The sequence below is a fragment of the Carcharhinus amblyrhynchos genome, chromosome 12, assembly GCF_965287045.1.
Source record: "Carcharhinus amblyrhynchos chromosome 12, sCarAmb.v2.hapA, whole genome shotgun sequence".
In the NCBI taxonomy this organism is placed as follows: domain Eukaryota; kingdom Metazoa; phylum Chordata; class Chondrichthyes; order Carcharhiniformes; family Carcharhinidae; genus Carcharhinus; species Carcharhinus amblyrhynchos.
This window is the reverse complement of record NC_137335.1, coordinates 35,956,696-35,977,502: the sequence shown is the minus strand read 5'-3', so window position 1 is coordinate 35,977,502 and position 20,807 is coordinate 35,956,696. Positions and strand designations below refer to the sequence as shown.

The 20,807-nt window shown below is 41.7% G+C and overlaps 1 protein-coding gene across 5 annotated transcripts in view; it reads right to left on the bottom strand.

Annotated features, from left to right (window-relative positions):
* LOC145350913 (exportin-1) overlaps nucleotides 1-12,511 on the bottom strand; it is a 64,122-nt gene extending 51,611 nt beyond the window's left edge. For 2 of the 5 annotated variants that reach the window (XR_013888262.1, XR_013888263.1), the window contains exons 1-5: nucleotides 11,967-12,511; nucleotides 9,321-9,478; nucleotides 6,628-6,729; nucleotides 3,945-4,017; nucleotides 50-111 (exon numbers count right to left, since the gene is read on the bottom strand). Coding sequence is in view for 3 of the 5 variants with exons in the window: in XM_080200364.1 (XP_080056490.1) it covers nucleotides 50-111; nucleotides 3,945-4,017; nucleotides 6,628-6,729; nucleotides 9,321-9,446 (363 nt within the window). In the remaining 2 variants the exon portion in view is untranslated. Of the gene's footprint in view, nucleotides 1-49; nucleotides 112-3,944; nucleotides 4,018-6,627; nucleotides 6,730-9,320; nucleotides 9,479-11,306; nucleotides 11,408-11,966 lie in introns of all 5 variants that reach the window. The other 3 variants (XM_080200364.1, XM_080200363.1, XM_080200365.1) reach the window with 3 other exon arrangements.
* Between the last annotated feature and the right edge of the window lie 8,296 nt (nucleotides 12,512-20,807).

Genomic DNA, 20,807 nt, shown 5'->3' with positions numbered 1-20,807 from the left:
TAATTCGGAATTCAGAGATTATGCATAGTATAACCTGGTGAAAACTTACCTCAATGTTAACAGGATCAGATGAAGTTTTAATAATCAATCCGACAACATATTTTTTAATTCCTATATGCAGTGGGAAATAAAAAAGTCACTAAGTGATGTATTTGGTTCATTCACAAATAGCACTTACATTTATGATCAAAATATTAACAGACCAACCCAACATATTAATAAAATGTTTGATACATAGTTTTAATTCATGACCCAAAGAGAGATCGATTAGATCCAATTTTAGTCTAGATTTTTCTCCCTCTTCTTCCATTTACAGGTTACATAGAAAGATAAAAACAAAAGGAGGAGACCATTCATCCCTTTGAACCTACTCCACCATTCATTACATCATCCAACTCAATAACCTGCTCTCACCTTTCCCCTGCCTTCCCTTCCCTGTATCCTTTGATCCCCTTCACCTCAAGCGCTCCATCTAACTGCTTCTCGAAAACATACAATATTTTGGCTTCAGCTACTTTGAGGTAGCGAATTCCAGCCTGAGGCAGGGAATTCCAAATATTTACTAAAAACTTTGACAGAGATAATTCCTCCTCATCTCGATCCTAAAAGGCCTCTTGTTCTGATACTTTGCCCCCTGGTTCCAGATGCCCTTCCCCCAACTAGAAGAAACATCATTCCTGCATCTACCCTATTTGGTGAGCCTTGTAAGAATTTTGTACACTACAATATCATCACTTATTCTTCTAAATAGTAGAGAATACAGGCCTATCCCAGGAATTAGTCTGGTGAGTGAAGTAATAAATGTACTCCACTCTCACCATTTCAGATTTAAGACAAAATTAACAGTCAACTTCAGAGTTAGGTTAATGCCACAGATGTCATGTGTCCCCATGAAGCTGCATACCGAAGTCCAAGCAGTGCTCCATACTTGTTGCTATTTAAAAATCAATGTAATAAACATATTTACAGTACAGATAATGCAAGTTACTTTCCACAATATGCACACTGATGTCAAAATAAAATTGATACTGTCAAAGTTAAAAAGATAGATACTAACTCTTTCAAAACTAATCACAATATCATTTCTTTACCAACCATCAAAAAGTTGAACATTCCCGCCCTAATATCATGGAAGCATCCTCAACAGACCCATAGCAGCTCCAGGTTCACCATCATCTTCAAGGGCAACAATGAATTGCCAATAAGGTGTGGTTTTGACAGTCATCCACATACCAAGAACAACGAAAATCAAATTCAGTCCAGTTAGATAAATACGTTAGTCAGCTCTCCCCATTGTCAGAATGACTGCTCAGCTGACACAATCAATGCAGGACAAAAGGCACCAGTTATGCATGCCTCAAACACTGGATGCACAGCTATGCCACACAGATCAAGGTGATTTCAGGCTCAATCCTCAACTGCTGGATTAGTGGACTTAAAGTGGTCTGTCTCAGTTTCTACAGTGGAATACCACAAAATGGTCAGATAGCAAGCAACCCCCAGCTCGTCCTCTTCAGGAATATGGCCTGTTTTTAACGCTCGTGAAAAGTGAATGCTGGTACTCATTCAATCAGCATCCAGAATAAGTTGCTCTTTTCAGGAAACTTAAAAGTTACGCATAGCCTTTGTACTATGGTCAACTCTGGTCAACACACTTAAAAGGCTGCAAAAGAGACTTATTAGAATGGTACAGAGATGCAGGACCTCATTTATTTTGGAGGTACTAAAGAGGGGAAGAGGAGGAAGTTAAGGAGACATTGAGTGTTTAAAATGAAACCTATTTCCAGTAACAGAAAAAGTGGGGTAACCAAAGGGCACAGGTTTAAGATCATTTGCAAAAGATGACGAGGGGAGATATGGGGAATTTTTTTCCCTTCCCACAATGAGTTATGATCTGAAATGCACTGCCTGAAGGCAGGTCAAGCAGATTCAAGAACTATCAAAAGGGAATTTGATAAATAACTGAAGGAAAAGAAATTATGTAGCCACGAGCAAAGGGCAGGGAAGTGGGACTAATTAGATAGTTCTTCCGAAGAGAAGAATAGCCTCCTTCTGTTTTCATTGCATGAGAGGAAATACATTGGAATCAAACATTGCTAATTGAGGAACTTACATTAATATTTAATTTTGTTGGAGACATGGAATAGATAAATCTCCAAGGCTCCGTAGTTTCCACCCTGCATATTAAAAAGTAATTTTTTCAAAATTAATTCATGGGACGTGGGTGTCACTGCCCTGGCCAGTGTTATTGTCCATCCCTATTGGCCATGCTAAATTCTCTTCAATGTACCTGAACAGGTGCGGGAGTGTGGCAACTAGGGGATTTTCACAGTAGCTTCGCTGCAGTGTTAATGTAAGCCTACTTGTGACACTAATAAATAAATTTTAAATTAATTGCCCTTCAATCAAGTGACTTGCTAGACACTTAAGAGTCAACCACATTGCTGTGGATATGAAGTCATGTATAGACCAGACCAGTAAGGGTAGCAGATTTCCTTCCCTAAAAGACATTACTAAACCAGTTGGGTTCTTACAACACTCAACAATGGTTTTATGGTGACCATTTAGACTTCTACTGAATTCAATTATCATCTGCTGTGGTGGAATTCGAACCTGAATCCCTAGCGACAATATCATTATGCCTCTGCTTCTCAATTGCAGAAGAGTTTGCTGTACTGTAATCTTTTTAAATACTTCAATCAGGACTTGCACCATTAGAAAGTATAATTATTCCAATATTTAAAAAAAGAGAGAAAACTGCAGGCCTGTCGTTAACATTGATTGTATGGTGCATCCATTAATGGCTTAGCAAAGTTGTAGATGGGTTGGAGGCAGTTCACTAAATTAATACCTGGAATGAGCATGTCATTTAATGAGGAAAGGTTAGACAGATTAGGCTTGTTTCCACTGGAGCTTAGAAGACTAAGGGATGTCTTGATTGAGGTGTACAAGATCCTGAACAATCTTGACAATGTGGACATGGAAACAATGTTTCCCATTGTGGGCAGGTCCAGGACTAGGGGCACTGTTTTTGAAGTAAGGCTCATCCCTTTTAGGGCAAGTAGGGAGATTCCTCCTCCTCCCCCCCCCCCCCCCCCCCCCCAAGGGTGACGCAACTTCAGAACTCTCTACCTCAGAAGGCAGTGTCATTGAATATTTTAGGGCAGAGGTAGATAAAGTCTTGTTTTGCAGGGAATCTAAGGTTATATGGGGTAGGTAGGAATGTGAAGTTTCAAAAGCAGAAATATCAGTCACAATCTTAAGGGTGGAACAGGCTGGAGAGGCTGAATGGCCTACTTTTGCTCCTAGTTCATATGTTTATAATAAATATTTCCCATCTGGAAGCTAGTTTGTTGAGGACCAGAGAGACTTGGGGTTCCAAGTACACAAATTGTTTAAAGCTAGTACAAAGAAGGTCAATGGAAAAGTAGCCTTTATCTCAAAGGAACCAGAACACACAAGGGAGAAAGCTGTGTTACAGTTATACTAAGCATTGGTCAGACCTTATATAGATGTCAGGAAGGGCATACTGACCATGGACAGAATATATCACATTCGCTAGAATGACAGCAGGCTTAGAGGGTTAAATTATGACAAAGACTACACAAATTGGGGTTGTACTTCAACTGTAAAAAGTTGCAGGGTATCTGATCAAAGTGGTTAAAATGTTCAAGATTCAGTAGGGTAAACAGAGAAACCATTTTCAAAGATGGATTAAATCTAGAGGGGACAGCATTTTATATCTAGAACTTTGCTCCAAAAAGCTATGGACTCAGATAACTGGAGCTTTCAAAACTGAGATCTACACATTAGTTTATTGAAGGGTGTGAAGCTCTAGCAGGTATACAGCAGAATGAGGTACATGTCAACTATGATCTGCTTTCCCCACTGGAGTTGGGAGAAGAAGCTTTCACAAGTATGAGATGTTAATTCCAGTCCCTTACCTTCACACTGATTTCTGGGGAGAATCTTCCATCTGGTTTTTATTACATTTTCCAAGATTTGCAGTGCATAGTACTGTAATTAGATGACAAGGCAGCATGAAAAAAAAATCAGGTTTTTACTCACATTCAAAACATTATCAGCCACATTCTCTCAAAATGTTTGCCTGCCATTTCTAAATTCTAAAAGTCTGCCCTTTTAAATTAAAAAATTGAAAGCAAAATCTAATCTACTACAGTACTTTACACCTGAGATTAAGATTTCATGCAATTGCTATGTCCGCTTGCACAAGCTATAGATGTTAACAAACTGTCAAGCAGTCCTGCTGTCGGTCAGGGCTCACACCAGTGAGAAATACATCAAGTCTAGCACAACAGAAATTAAGTCCTGTAGCCTCATGCTCAGTAAACTAGTGTTCTCTTATCTATCTGGTGTTGCTCTTCAGGAACAGCAAGACAACCCACAGACTCATTTGCTGTTTAGACTTCATCCCCAGTTTACTTGAGAATTGATAAACACTTAGAACTATTAAGAGTTGTCAATTATTTCAAGAATTTTGAGAATTGATAAACACTTAGAACTATTAAGAGTTGTCAATTATTTCAAGTATCATATTTCAACTATAGGGATCAAGTGTTTAGTGAAATACAATGACATAAGAAAGTATTACACCTCATATAGTACATTGCAATGTGAGTAAAGCAATAGATTTTGATTCTTTAGACTTAAGCTTGTAAACAACGCTGGAATAAGCACCCAGAATGTTTTTCTATTAGAAAATTAACTCATTACACTCAAGTCATTTAAGAACTGGTAGGACATTGTCTTCCCATGAGATCCAAAATTTAATAAAAATGCACATTCCTCTTCTAGGAGGATACAACTCAAGACAGCTGCAATTATCTTTAGGGTTCAAAACAATAACAGCAGCACACTAACGTACTGAACAATGGGACTGTAGGTAATAATCTATCCTACCCCCACACCACCACCAATGAGCCATGCAATCCAGAGGGAAATGAACCTTCATGCGTCTTTTATGCGCCAAAGTCAGTGGTCCAGAACAGGTCAGCATACCAAGTGGAAGAATAGCACATGATGGCAGGGACAGGGGTTTAAAAGTAAATACCTGTTTGAATTAGAAAAAAAAAGTTGCGTGCAGTATTTTTTGAAGTGCATAGAAATATTGGGCAAATTAATTTGAATTCAATATCTTTGCACTTCCAACTGCACAGGCTGCATCCTCATAAGTCTACAAATTTGTCACACTGCCAAAAATGATGCATCAGCAACCAAATCTGTTAGTAACATAGCAGCAGCTAAAAATTTTGTATGGTCAAGTTGCTTAACTCCAAGAATAAATCTATTGATGAGCGAGTTAAATAGGATAATTAGGACTACTGATCCCTACAGGAGAAATAATTCACATTCGTTTCCCCCTCGAATTCTGTTACTATACCTCAACCTTCCCCTTAAAACAAAATCTGAAGAACAGAATTCAGTTAAAGGGAATCAAAAGGGTAGACCTTGTGGAGGCCTGCCGTCAAAGCCTAGCTGTGTCAGTTGCACAGGAAGACACCTTTTTTCTTCCTATTACAATCAACATAATGGAATATTATGATTAATGTCAAGTAGCATTTAACAGTTTGAATAAAATACTAAAAATAAAATGAGTGCATAACACTGAGTAAAGCCAAATATCAGCGCGTAAAATTTAGCACCAACTGATTTTAAATTTAGGTATTCAAGAGATTCTTTACCTTCAGTTTTCTCTGTTCCTCTAATCATCTCATTTGTGACAAGATACAATTTGAGAGTTTTATAAATACTGTTGACAAATCAGCTTAAAAATTAGTCATAACTGTCAGTAACAAAGCAATGCAACAGGCAACAGAACAAGGCAAACACCTTCACTTTGGATCAGGTTGAACTTTGAGGAAGTCCTGTATGAATGATATTCAACTTCAGTCACAACTTTTCAATTCAATTTGAAGCATTGCAAGTGTTAAATACAGCAGATTCCCTGCTGAATTTAGTAAACTTTGCCAATCCACTAATATATTTGATAGATGTAAATACTTTGTCTTGTGCTAGATCCTCATTAGCAAGTCACAAAAATAAAAAGCAAGTGCTGGAAATACTAAATAGGGCTGGCAGAACCTTGGTTCAGATTTCCAGTATTTTGCAATCTTACAGAAAAATGAAACCTATTTTCAAAATGTTTAATGCATCTTTTACGAAAAAGTAAATCGATTTCACCAAGGATTACTGTAGTAGATACTGAAGATTAGTGCTTCCAAAAAGAGCAGTGGAAGCTATGGTCAGAAATAATCAAATATTCAATGCCACTGATTGTTTGGCAAGGAGGAGTGAAGATTTTTCAAAGACAACCCACCCTCTTCATTTTAATACTGTAGCCCAGGATATTATCAATAGAAAAGCAGACCATGGTCATTTTTGAGTTCTCTTCACATCTGTATGACTGATTTGCTCTATTCAAAAATTGAGACAAAATATACCTTAACTCCATGGTGTGTTATTTTAATACGTCCGCTCATAAACACAAATGCCATGCAAATTTCTAAATTCCTTCAAATCCAATTTAGAAGTAGTTTTAAATTTGCTTGGTTGTCTTCCCCAAAGCCTGGGACTTCAAGATTCAGATTTAGAAGATTTCTCACTTACTTTGGTGTTCATATTTTGTGAAAACTCCAGAATTGTGTCAACTCTTGTCCATGCGTCAGGATGCTCTTTTAAATGAGTTAAGACCTCTTGTGCCATTCTTTGCTAAAATAAAGAATTATTACAATTATTTGGAATCAGTTTACAAAACATAATATGACAGGAAGTCATTATCAATTACTCTATACAGTTCTAAAGTTAGTATAAACACACTAAATTAGCAAAACATAGGATTAGTAAACCTCCTGGGGCAAATAGCATATGCCCTTGGGTGCGAAAGAAAGTATGCAGAACATTAATTATCAAGTAACAATTGCTGGCCAGTTTAAAGGCTCACAGCAATGAAAACAAAATTAAAAATAAGAACCGTGTTTGAAGTGCAACAATAAATTTGACAAGCAGTTACAAGCGTTCAGTCTTTATCATAACTCAAAGCAGCCACTTGGATGAAAAGAGTATGATACTGCCAAACAACATTCCTCAAATTACCTAAAGAAATTGCAATTTTTAATTTAAGCTTCTGCCAACAACTTGACCCACCTTCTTCGTTTATGTGGATGTGTCAAACACCACAACAAACAAGTTGCATCTAACCTGTGAAACAGACTGCCAAACCTGCTGGTCAATGTAAACTTGGCAGGGGAGTGTCAAGTAACTGAACATTCCCTCTCAGCCACTGGAAAACCAGTTTTGCCATGCAGATTTCAATTTTTCGTTTACTTTTAGCAACTGGGCCCAAGAAGCTGAGCATCTTGCTGTAACTAAATAAAGCCTATTGCCAGCTAGGTCGAGTTTGCCTGGATTGGTTTTTCAAGATTAAGGAAATTCTTCAGCATTTTGGAAGAATATGGGTGTAAGTGTAATTAATACACAAAAGCCACTGGCTTTTGCTACCAAATAAACCTGTTAGACCTTAACCTGGTGTTGAGACTTCCTACTGTCTTTTACATCAATAGATGGGCAGATTTAGGCTTCATTCAAAATAAGTCACTTCTGTCAATGCATCACTCTTGAGCACTGCCTTAAAGATTTTGTATTGAATTCCTGAAAATAGCCAAGTACCACATCAACACCAAGCCCTGACATCATTTTGGCAATTGATTTTCAAGGATCACAGTAACCTTAGTCACTCCATAATCCCCTTACCGAACTAAACAATTACAAAACCCAATGTTACTACTTAGAATGTACAGCACAGAAACAGATCATTTGAACTGGCTTATACCAACATTTATGCTCCACATGACCCTCTTCAACTAACACCACTGTTTATTTCTACATTTATCCGCCCTCCCTTAAATGCAGTTATGCTTTTGCCTTAACCACTTTTGTGATAGCATATTCTACATTTAACCATTCTTTCAGTAAAGAATGCCTTCTGAACTTCCAATTGTATTTATTAATGACCATCATATTCAAGGATTCTAATTTTGACTTTCCACAAGTGAAAACATCTCTATACATAAATCAAACTCTAGAGAAAAAGAGGCCCACGCCTGTTCAATTTTTCTTGGTAACGTCCTCAGAGTTCTCATATAAGCCGTGTGATTTTTTTTGCACATTCTCCAATGCTTTAATTTTTAAACATATATAATTACGAAGACCAAAACTATGCACAAAACCCCTGGTCCGACCAAGGTTCAACAGAGGGTAACATTTAGCCCTCTGGAAATCTGTTCTTTTGAAAATGGCGGTATTAACTTGTGTTGCTACTTTGTGATGTAGCCATAACTTATCTTACTGAGCAAAATGCAACATCTCCTAACACAAAATTAAAGCCACATAAACCACCGTTCTGAAAGTATGGCAAATACACTTTCCTTTATTTTGTCACATTCTTCCTTTTAATTAACCACAAGTTTAGAAATTTTAATTAAAATCATCGGTGCAAATTGTGAACAACGACCCCAACCTCAATTCTCTTACAGCACCGTTTCCCACTAGTAACTAACTTTAACTACCTCTTTCCTGCTTAGTCAGTTTGCTATTCATTCTTCTACCTATCCTTGGACTCATGTTCAGACCGTAATCACAAACCTGCTACCTTAACATACACTTCTTGAAAATGTAAACATCTTAATCTGCCACAAGCAAGATCTTCCCTTTTGAAATTCATGTTGACCACATCATAATATTCTTGGTATCTGGGGACAGGATTTTGTAGTCAGTGATCAACAGCACAGCACTATAGTATTTATCACACATTTTCTCAGGCTTTTTGGAGTATTTTGCACTGCAAAATGCAGTGGAGTTTGGTGCCCTCTTCAGGGGATCTGCGACCAGTGTGAACATAGCAAGCAACAGAGTCCCTAATCAGATTGACAAGTTCTTTTTGAGATAGTCTTTAAACCAGGAAATGTTAATTGGATATAATGCTTAAATGCACATGTTCCTATTGCTACTGTCTGATTTATTCCTAAACATTAGTGAGGGCACTCACCATTATTTCTACACCAAAATTCGGGTCTAGATGTCTATTATATTGTCACATAAAGATTCCTTCATCTTTCCTATCGCCAATGTTAATCCAACCATTTTACAATTGCGTGTACCTATTTTAAATATGTGTAACATTAGCTGTCCACCAATCCTCTGGCATTATTCAAAAGTGCATGTGCTACCTTTTTACTAAATCATTTCAATATGTGCAGAGCTATATTCATTCTGGATTTAAATTAAATGTGATTAATTGTTACCTGTGCACCTTCTCCATGGTACAAGCAATTCACTACGTTATCCAGAAGGTTTATATCAAGCTTCTGAGTGAAGTCCAGCAGCTGGCGAGCTGCATGGTCTGCTAAAATTGTCATTATGGCTGGCATAGATTACTGCAAGAAAAAACTTGCTGCAATTCCTAAATAAATTAAAAGAAAAAAGTTGTAACATTTTACTGAAAACACCAAGTAATAGTCCAAAATGCCATAAGAACACAATTCGTTACTGAAACATGAAAGTAGCCAAGATGGTAACAAAACTGAACTTAAAATCAAAATAAAGCCAATCCTCGTCATCCTTGCAAATCACCGTCTTGTTTAAATGTATCATATTTGTATAGAATACAACTCAATGATCAAACAGAGGGAGAATAGATGTGAGACAAGATAAACAGGAGTTTCTCTTGCAATGCTTTAACGAACAGACAATATAATTAACACAACATGGAACCAAGTATCAAGCTGCCTTAAAGTTTGTCAGTCAAGAACGTTTCCATTTGAATTACAATATCATTAGGTCACTTCTGACCACCAGATACTGTTTAAGTTCATTTGTGTCACAAGTAGGCTTATATTAACACCACAACGAAGTTATTGTGAAAATCCTTAGTCGCCATACTCCGGCACCTGTTTGGGTAAATTGAGGGAGAATTTAGCATGGCCAATGCACCTAACCAGCATATCTTTGGACTGTGGGAGGAATCCGGAGCATCCAAAAGAAACCCACGAGACATGGGGAGAATGTGCAGACTCCGCAGACAGTGACCCAAGCCAGGAATTGAACCCAGGTCCCTGACGCTATGGGACATCAGTGCTAACCACTGTGCCACCTTTGCAGTTCATTAAGAATGGGAGGTTGTCCTACAAGCAACAGACTGCCTTTTCCCTATGGGTTTTCAATAATGTATCATTTATAATACTGAATTTTACAAATAATTTGGCATGCAGCAAAGGGCGAGTAGAAAACAAAAAGTCATTTTAAGATCCCCATCTAGTTTGTTCAATTACTTGATTTCAGATGAGGTAACAATAATATTCTATACAAGCTGAACATGACTTCTCTGCTTACAATTAGCCCAGCATTCCAGAATAATAATGGGGAGAAATAGGAAAGAACAAAAAGAAAACAAGAGGATTCCCACTCCTGTCACTGTGCAGTGACTCCGACTGGAATTTACACTGTGTGGATGTCAGGCAAGGACAGGACTGGGTTCAGATGTGATACCCCACAGTGAAATAGCCTGCCAACACTCACTGTCTAGGTTGGCATAACAGTAGCCACTTGGGCAAGATACCAGAGGATGCCCAGCGCTGTGGAACAGTACCCCCAGTACGAGTCAACATCTTCAGGAAAAGGTGTAAACTGGAAAATATGTTGGCAAATGTACAGAATTTAAATTATGTAATGCACAAAGTTGAATCAATACAAATATATTACGAGATTATAAGAAAATAGGCTGCAAAATGATCCCAAATTTGTGATGGGGAGGGAAAGTTATTCTGAAAGGTTAAAACCAATTTGACAGTACAATGAAAATTTAACACCAAACCAATTTTCCCAGCAATATTGAATGTATCAATATTTCTTATTTTAAAGAACTGTCATGTCTTTCAAACAGCTCAAATTTTGAATTCTCCATTATTTTACATTCTAGTCCTATTTAGCTTACAAGTAGATCAACTCTGAAAGAAACTATCCCCTTAAGTCAACCCATAGATTTGTATATGCAGGGAATGCCTTAAAAAAAAGTCTGGTGGAAATTCTGAGATTTAACTAAGTTGCAAATATTAGCTTAAAAGACACATGCACATATTAACATAACTTGCCGCTGTTCTCACTTTTAGGTTCCACTTACTAACTGCTCAAGTAATTTGCTAACAAGACAAATTTTATTGTAATTTATAATTTCTGTTTAATGACATTTTTATGCTAATCTGTTTTAAATACCCAAGTTCTAGCCATCTTACCTGTAAAGTGATCGTACTCGCATGATCGAGCTTGCTTTATAACTTAATATTAACTACACAAAGCATCCAGAGCCTTGACCTGTGTCATTTAGTCAAGTGCGCTTAAAAGAAAATTCGCAATGTTAAAAATTCCGTACAAAAAAAAATGTTCACCAAAACACTACATAATTACATACCAAAAAAGTAGTTACTCGTTCTATAAAAAAAAGACACTTCCTAGGTGTCCCCTCCCTCAGACTGGGAGCATGGCGAGACCATCACGTGATGGATAGGTGCAGTGATTCTGCAGCCCAGCCTCGGCCGTTATTTCTGGAATGTTCCACTCCAGATTTCAACAAACCCGTCAGCCGGACGCGCCCTCAGTGGAATTAAAAGCTCTACAAACAAGTTGCACATGAAGTGACTAACTCCTCATGCCAGTGTTTACTATGTCCCACCCGCCACTCCAACATCTTCCACCCCACAAATCCCACCCCCCCCCCTTCCCCGCCACTTTTTGGTGGGCGCACAACCCCCACACAGCGGCTCCGTGTGGTAACCTCGGGTCATGCAGGCCTACCCCCTCGGCACAGTTAGAGTTTGCAGGCAGGCCTCGGCGACGGCGGCAGCAGCACCACCACCACCACCGCGCAAAGAATCTCAAAACTTATTAACACTCACCCAAAATGGTATTGTTTTGGTTAAACTGCTAGTCTCCTTCTGTCTAAATGAACGAGTCTTCCGACACACACCGACTCGGCAACCTTTTAAAAAAAAATCTTACCCGACACACAGTAGTTCGGTTGAACAGGGAGGAGAAGGGAAGGGGGCAAGAAAAAAAATCAAATGGCGGGAATTTAAAAAAAATACGAGCACACACTCAAGGTCGCCTCTTCCCTTTTTTTGCTTCTTTTGGTCCAAACTCAAAAAGCAAAAAAATAAACGAAAACAGTATTGGAGCTAATCGGCCACAATTTGGAACACTCAATCCACTCCTCTGCAATTTTGTTAAAACTGTGCGAGTTAATAATTATAACAATTTAACAAAAATGAAAACAACCGCCATGCCCGATGCTTAATTTACTTTTTTTCAGAAAGATTTTTTATGTCTTCCGATTCATTTTTCGAGACCGTTTTTGTAGCAGACCGTGTTCTACTAACAACCTCGAAAGCTTCTCTGGCAAAACTAGTAACCGGTTGTAACCGGTTCAGACTGGGAGATTCCATCTCGGTTTAGTTTTCTGCCGATAGGGCGTCAGTATCGCAAACAGAGCAGTCGCGCCGCCTCACGCCACGTCGTGCGTAGCGCCGCACAAGCTCGGTCAAACGGACGCCGCGAGTGAGCACGAGCCACCCGCCTCCCTCTCCAAGCACAGCCCCTGCCCAACGACAATGCTCGCGCGCCACTGTTTGAAAGCATCGCACCGAGTTGAGATATAGTGCATCTCCTGAGGGGAGTCAGTCAGTGGAGTTGGCGTGAGGCTGCGCGTTAGGCTAATTAAAAAGTCCGTACTTTCCAATTTCACGTTTTATAAAGCCTCAAGGTCTGCGAAACAAAGTTGATTCGTGTTTAACTTTTTTTCCATATACATATGAGGGTGAGTAATAATGTTGCTTAAAAACAGTCTATATAGCGTTTGCGTACTATCCTGGACATCCGAACTTGCTTAATTGTCAACTTGAACATCTTCACTTTCCACTGTTACTCCTTGGAGAATAATATTAAGCGATTGCAGTATTTAACCAGCAGGGTAACCAAACTGACAGCTAATGATCATTTGTTACACCAGACTTTAAGATGGGAGTCTTGAACTCTCCTCGTGTCCTCACTGAGCACTTCTTCTCCGAGAGGCACTATCTGCTGACAAAATGTTGGAAAATCTCAGCAGATTTGTCAAAGCTTGAATTTTGACGTTTTGAGCCTAGATGACCCCAAGCTTTGATAAAGGTTCATTTGGACTCGAAACGTCAGCTTCTTTCTCCCCGTACAGATGCTGCCAGATCTGCTGAGATTTTCCAGCATTTTATCTTTTGGTTTCAGATTCCAGCATCCGCAGTAATTTGCTTTTTTTCTACTGCTAGCCTCTGTGATAGCCAATATTGTGAATGGTTCTCTCTTTTCAGATGCTGTCCCTCCTTTAAATCTGCCGACACCACCCTCTCCTCAAATCCAGTTCAAACTACTGTAACATCTCCAACTTCCCTTCCCAAAGTCCTTGAACATGTTAATAAAAGGCAAAATACTGTGGATTCTGGAAATCTGGTGAAAACAGAAAATATTGGAAAAATTCAGTAGGTCTGACTGCATATTTGATGTGGAGATGCTGGCGTTGGACAGGGGTAAGCACAGTAAGAAGTCTCACAGCACCAGGTTAAAGTCCAACAGGCTTATTTGGTAGCACAAGCCACAAGCTTTCGGAATGCTGCCCCTTCATCAGGTGAGTGGGAGTTGTGTACACAAACAGGGCGTATAAAGATGCAAGCTCAATTTACAAGATAATGGTTGGAATGCAAATCTTTACAGGTAATCAAGTCTCAAAGGTACAGACAATGTGAGTGGAGAGAAGGTGAAGCACAGGTTAAAGAGATGTGTATTGTCTCCAGCCAGGCAAGTCGTGGGGGTTACAGATAGTGTGACGTGAAGGCAAGATCCCGGTTGAGGCCGTCCTTGTGTGCGAAACTTGGCTATCAGTTTTTGCTCAGCGATTCTGCAGTGTTATGTGTCATGAAGGCCGTCTTGGCTCACCAGAAGATCAGAAGCTGAATGTCCGTGACTGCTGAAGTGTTCACCAAAAGGAAGAGAAAACTCCTGCCTGCTGATTGTTGAGCGGTATTCATTCATCCGTTGTTGTAACATCTCCATGGTCTCCCCAATGTACCATGTCTCAAAGAACAAAGAAGAACCCAGCACGGGAAACAGGCCCTTTGGCCCAACGAGCCCGTGCCGCCGCATCACCCTACACCTATTCTACCCTGCATGTCTACGAATGGAACCCCTAACTTAGCCAGATTCAGGGGAGAATAGTGTCAATTTGGTAAAACCAATCAGCCTAAGAGCACATCTTTGGGGTGTGGGAGGAAACCGGAGCGCCCGGAGGAAACCCACGCAACCACAGGGAGAATGCGCAAACTCCCACAGACACAGGCCCAAATCCATGTATCTGCACAGCTAGCAGTGCTAGTCACCGAGCTGTTGCGGCGCCCGTCTACCGGTCCAGGATCAAGCACACACACCGACACGAAGTACCACTCCCGGAACTTCCAAGAGCAGCCCACGCACGACCCACCGTGTGCATGCCCCTCGTTTGACACGAGGTGGACCTCCACCTGCAGAATAAAAAGACAAAAACGTTAATCTTACAAGCCTGCTTTTCCGGTGTCTCCTGAGGTTCTAACCTTATTTAATAGCCCCTACCATAACCCTCCATCCTCGTTTCACTCATGTGTCTATCTAACTGAACCTTAAACGAGTTCAACGTTCCTGCCTCCACCACCCTACTCAGTAGCGTGTTCCATACCCCCACAACTCTCTGCGTAAAGAACCTTCCTCTCACTTCCAAATTATACCTCTCCCCCCTCACCCTTAAATCATGACCTCTCGTGTTTGTACCCAGTCTAGGGAGCAGTCTCTCACTATTAACTCTATCTATTCCCTTCAGTATCTTATATACCTCTATCATGTCCCCCCTCAATCTCCGTCTTTCCAAGGAGAAAAGTCCCAGTTTCTCCAACCTTTCCTCGTAACCCAGCCCCTCCATGCCAGGCAACATCCTGGTAAACCTCCTCTGCACCCTTTCCAGAGACTCCACGTCCTTCCGGTAGTAAGGTGACCAGAACCGGACGCAGTACTCCAAATGCGGTCTAACCAACATTCTATACAACTGAAGCATTAGACGGCAGCTTTTATATTCTGTACCCCTTCCTATAAAGGCTAACATTCCATACGCCTTCCTAACAACCTTCTCCACTTGTGACGCAACCTTCATGGATTTGTGAACCTGCACTCCCAGGTCCCTCTGTATGTCTATACTCCTAATCTGTCTACCTTTTATCACATAGCTCCTCTCTGCATTATTCCTTCCAAAATGCATCACCTCGCATTTGTCAGGATTAAATTCCATCTGCCACCTATCTGCCCAATGCACCAACCTATCTATATCCTGTTGTATCACCTGACAATCCAGTTCAGTACCCGCCAACCCTGCCATCTTGGTGTCATCAGCAAACTTGCTGATCACACCACCTACGCTCTCTTCCAAGTCATTTATGTATACTACAAAGAGGAGAGGTCCCAGTACTGAGCCCTGCGGCCCACCACTGGTCACTGGCCCCCAGCCCGACAAGGTCCCCTCCACAACTACCCTCTGTCTCCTATTACCCAGCCAGTTCTCAATCCACCTAGCTACCTGTCCTCGTATCCCATGCGCCTTAACCTTTTCTACCAGCCTACCATGAGGGACTTTGTCAAACGCCTTACTGAAATCCATATAGATGACATCAACGGCTCTCCCATCGTCAACCGTTTTTGTCACCTCCTCAAAGAATTCCACCAGATTCGTAAGGCAAGACCTCCCTCTAACAAAGCCATGTTGCGTATCCCTAATCAGATCGCAACACTCCAAATGCTCATACATCCTGCCCCTAAGTATTTTTTCCATTAATTTCCCTACCACCGATGTCAAACTCACCGGTCTATAATTTCCAGGGTTATCCCTACTACCTTTTTTGAACAGTGGTACTACATTTGCTACCCTCCAGTCCTCTGGGACCTCACCTGTGTCCAAAGAAGAGACAAAGATTTGTGCCAGAGGCCCAGCAATTTCATCTTTCACCTCCATAAGCAGCCTGGGATAAATACCATCAGGCCCCGGAGCTTTATCCGTCCTTACGCTACCTAAAAGCCCTAGCACTTCCTCCCTCGTAATAGATATCTCCTGCAACTGATCCTCAGCTCCCTCCAAGAGACCGCACGATTCCGAACCCCTCTCCTTCGTGAATACCGACGCAAAGTATTCATTCAGGAGCTCCCCCATTCCCTCCGACTCAATACATAACTCTCCACTCTTGTCCCTAAGAGGACCAATTTTCCCTCTAACTACTCTCTTGCCTCTAATATAGGAATAAAATGCCTTTGGATTTTCCTTAATCCTACCAGCCAAAGCCATTTCATGCCCTCTCTTCGCCCTTCTAATTCCCCATTTTAGCTCCCTCCTACTCTCTCTATATTCCTCCAGCGCACTCTCCGTACCCAGTCGTTTCGACCTAACATACGCCTCCCTCTTCTTCCTGACCAAGTCTTCAATACGCCCTGTAATCCACGGCTCTCTAATCCTACCTTTCCCATCCTTCCGCTTAACCGGAACATACCTCCCCTGCAACCATTTCATTTTGCCCTTAAAAGCTTCCCACTTGCCAACCGTGGACTTTCCAGCTAACAGTCCCTCCCAATCAGTGTCCTGCAGCTCCCTCCTAATCCTACTATAGCTCGCCTTTCCCCAGTTCAGCACACTCCCGTTCGGCCGGCACTCGTCCCTTTCCATTTTTATCCTAAAGTAGACGGACTTGTGGTCACTGTTAGCCACATGTTCGCCTACCTCTACCTCACCCACCTGCCCTGGCTCATTACCCAACACTAAATCAAGTATAGCCCCTCCCCTAGTCGGGTTAGTTACATACTGCTCCAGCGACCCTTCCAAAACACATTTCACAAACTCCTCTGCCTCCGTACCCCCAGCTCTAGGCCCCCTCCAATTCACTCCTGGAAGATTAAAGTCACCCACTACAACCACTCTATTCTTCCTGCACCTGTCCAAAATGCCCCTGCAAATGCCTTCCTCCACCGACCTCGGGCTGTTGGGTGGCCTATAGTACACCCCTAGCAATGTGATCTCTCCCTTTTTATTCCTCAACTCCACCCACAGTGACTCAATCCCTGTCTCTTCCATATCGTCCTCCCTCTGCACTACTGTGATGTTTTCCTTTACTAACAGTGCCACCCCTCCACCTCTCTTCAACCCTCCTCTGTCACACCTAAAACACTTGTACCCAGGAACATTCAGCTGCCAGTCCTGCCCTTCCCGTAACCATGTCTCCGTTACAGCCACCACATCTAACTGCCTCACAAACATCAAGGCCCTAAGCTCATCCGTTTTCCCTGCCACACTCCTAGCATTGAAACAGACACAGTTCAACCCACGAGTGTCCCTCGGAACCTCCTTCTCCCTGATAATTTTCCTTTCACCCGACTCTCTCCCAGCCACCTCCCCCACCCCCCCCCCCCCCCCCCCCCCCCCCCATTAGTTTAAACCATTCCTGAACACCCCAGCTAACCTCCCCACTAAGACACTAGTTCCCCTCCCGTTCAAATTCTCCCCATCCCTCCTGTACAGTTGCCCTTCTCTCCTAAACACTTCCCAGTGATCCACAAAAGTAAAGCCCTCTACCCTACACCAATCCCTCAACCATGCATTCAACTGCATGATCTTGTCATTCTTTGCCCTTCTAGTACTGGGCAGCAATCCAGAGAGTGCCACCCTGGAGGTCCTGCTCTTTAGTTTGGACCCCAACTCCCTAAATTGCCTACGGATCTCTACCCTACTCCTCCTTCCTATGTCCCCCTCCCCTACGTGTACTATGACCTCTGCCTGGGTCCCCTCCCCTTTTAAAATTCCCTCTACCCTTTCCGTTACATCCTTTACCCCTGCTCCAGGGAGGCAGACCACCATCCTGGAGTCGCGCCTCTGTCCACAGAACCTCCTATCAATACCTCGGACCCTCCCATCCCCTACCACTATCACCTTGCCAGCCCCCTTCTGTCCCTCTAAGTCTCGAGACATCCTTTCCTACAGCATATCAGGTAGACAACATTGGCCGAGTTGCAAGAGCATGTACTGTGCACCAGGCGGATGGTGTTCTAACATGAGGTGATGGCATCCATGTCAATGATCTGGCACGTCTTGCAGAGGTTGCTGCAACAGGATTGTGTGGTGTCACGGTCACTGTTCTCCTGAAGGCTGGGAAGCTTGCTGCGGACAATAGTCTGTTTGAGGTTGTGTGGTTGTTTGAAAGCAAGAAGTGGAGTTTGGCAAAATGTTCATCTTCATCGATGACATGTTGATGGCTCCAGAGAAGATGTCGTAGCTTCTCCACTCCAGGGAAGTACTGGACAACAAAGGGTACTCTATCCGTCACATCCTGTGTTTGTCGTATGAAGAGGTCGGTGCAGTTTTTCGCTGTGGTGCGTCGGAACTGTCGATTGATGAGTTGAGCACCATATCCTGTTCTTATGAGGGCATCTTTCAGTGTTTGGAGATGTCTGTTGCGATCGTCCTCATCTGAGCAGATTCTGTGTATATGGAGGGCTTCTCCGTAGGGGATGGCTTCTTTAACATGTTTAGGGTGGAAGCATATTTGGTGAGAGAAAATGAGTTAACGGGCGGGATTTTCTGGTGTTTCCTGCTGGTAGCATCATTTGGTCTCACTGATGGCCACCCCCACCACAGATTACTAGGCTGCAGAGGATGCAATCAATGGGAAACTGCAATAACAGTGGCAGGAACAGAAGATCCCACTGCCGACCAATGGTGGGCCACTTCTGCTGCCACAAAACATGCAGTAGGAGGGGTGGAAAATCCTGCCCAATGCTCCAAGACCATATAATCATTTTTAGCTCTGAAGAAGGGTCACTGAGACTCAAAACGTTATTTCTGTTATTCTCGCTCCTAGGGCTGCATTTTCTAGCACTTTTTTGTTTCATTGCCTCTCAAAGTCATGCCCATCTTTCCTGGTGTTTAGGAGAAAATCATAGTAGGTTAGAGAAAATTTTAAACCATTAGGCATTTAAGACGCTAATAGAAGTACCAGCACGGAGTTAAATGACTCTAAATCAGACTTACAAACTAACAAGGGATTAGTTTACATACACGTGAATGCAGTAAGAGATTTAAACAAATGATTGTGATTTAAACGCGTATTTTGAATGTATTAACTGTACTTTATAAAGTAATTGTGCACTTTAGCCAAGAACTGGTTGCTGCAAGGCATGGAGGTACAGAGGCATATAGACAGAACCACATTCTTAGGAAATAATGAAACCTCAGAATGTGCAAGTTCTTATCAACGAGAGTTGCTAACAGCAGAGTTCTCAAGGCAGCTTCATGAATAGGATAAATTCATTGCCCAGATAAGACAATGCCTTCTCAGTGTGAATACACGCATTTGTCTGGTTTGACTGGTAATGTGGTGGGAATACTAACTTTGACCTTTGTAGTTCAGCATCTGAAGTTGCTAAGCAATAGAGAAAGTTTAATCAACAATAGGAGGAGGAAGTATCCGGATTTTACAGACCAATGAAATCCCATTATGTCAGAATGTATAATGCAGTTGGCTAAAATATGTGCCAGAGATTATTAATGATTTTATGTGTATTGAAGATGATTGATTCAAAGTTAACAAAAAGTGGGAGAATTTGATGAGAGAAATCTATAATTGATCTATCCTAAGCTTTGTAAGTCAGAATTATTGAAGAAGTCAGGCTACTTTTTGTTTAGAGAGGCCTAAGACTTTTCAATAATCTCTTCCTGCAATTGCTGGCCAAATAAAAGGCATATCTTTACGCTGGGACACTGACTTTCGTGAACCTATGTATTGGATGAAGTTTTGGCAATACCTGGTCTCAGGGGTTAACCCGGCTAACACCTGGACATCCATGTTTGAATCCCTCCTATCAGGTAAACACAGTTCCAAAATGGTTCTTATCAAAGTTACAATTGATCTCCCACATGACTGTTACACAGGTAAAATTTACCTCCTTGTCTTTCTTGACCTGTTTGGAGACTTTGACAGGGTTGACTGCAATGTCTTTCTTCTGACAATATCTCTCTACTGCCCTCTTTTTATAAATATATAAAAAGGAAGAGGCTGGCTAGGGTGAACGTTGGACCCTTAGAGGATGAGAGGGGGGACTTAGTGGTAGGGGATGGGGAAATGGCTGAGGTCTTGAATAACTTTTTTGTTTTGGTCTTCACGGAGGAGGACGTGAATAATTTGCTGGGTGTTAGCGATGGAAAGGTGGTAGGACTGGAGGGTCTCAATGACATTATTGTTACTAGAGAGGCGGTGCTCGACAGACTGGAGGGACTGATTGTGGACAAGTCCCCAGGACCGGATGGAATGCATCCGAGGGTTCTGAAAGAAATGGCGGAGGTGATAGTGGATGCCTTAGTGGTTATTTTCCAAACGTCGCTGGATTCCGGGGAAGTGCCGGAAGATTGGAAAACGGCTAATGTTACGCCGTTGTTTAAGAAGGGTGGCAGGCAAAAGGCAGGGAATTATAGGCCGGTTAGTTTAACGTCTGTTGTAGGTAAAATGTTAGAATCCGTCATCAAGGAGGAAATAGCGAGGCATCTTGAGGGAAATTGCTTGATAGAGCAGACGCAGCACGGTTTCGTTAAGGGGAAGTCGTGTCTGACGAATTTATTGGAGTTCTATGAGGATGTGTCTAGGGCGGTGGATCGAGGAGAG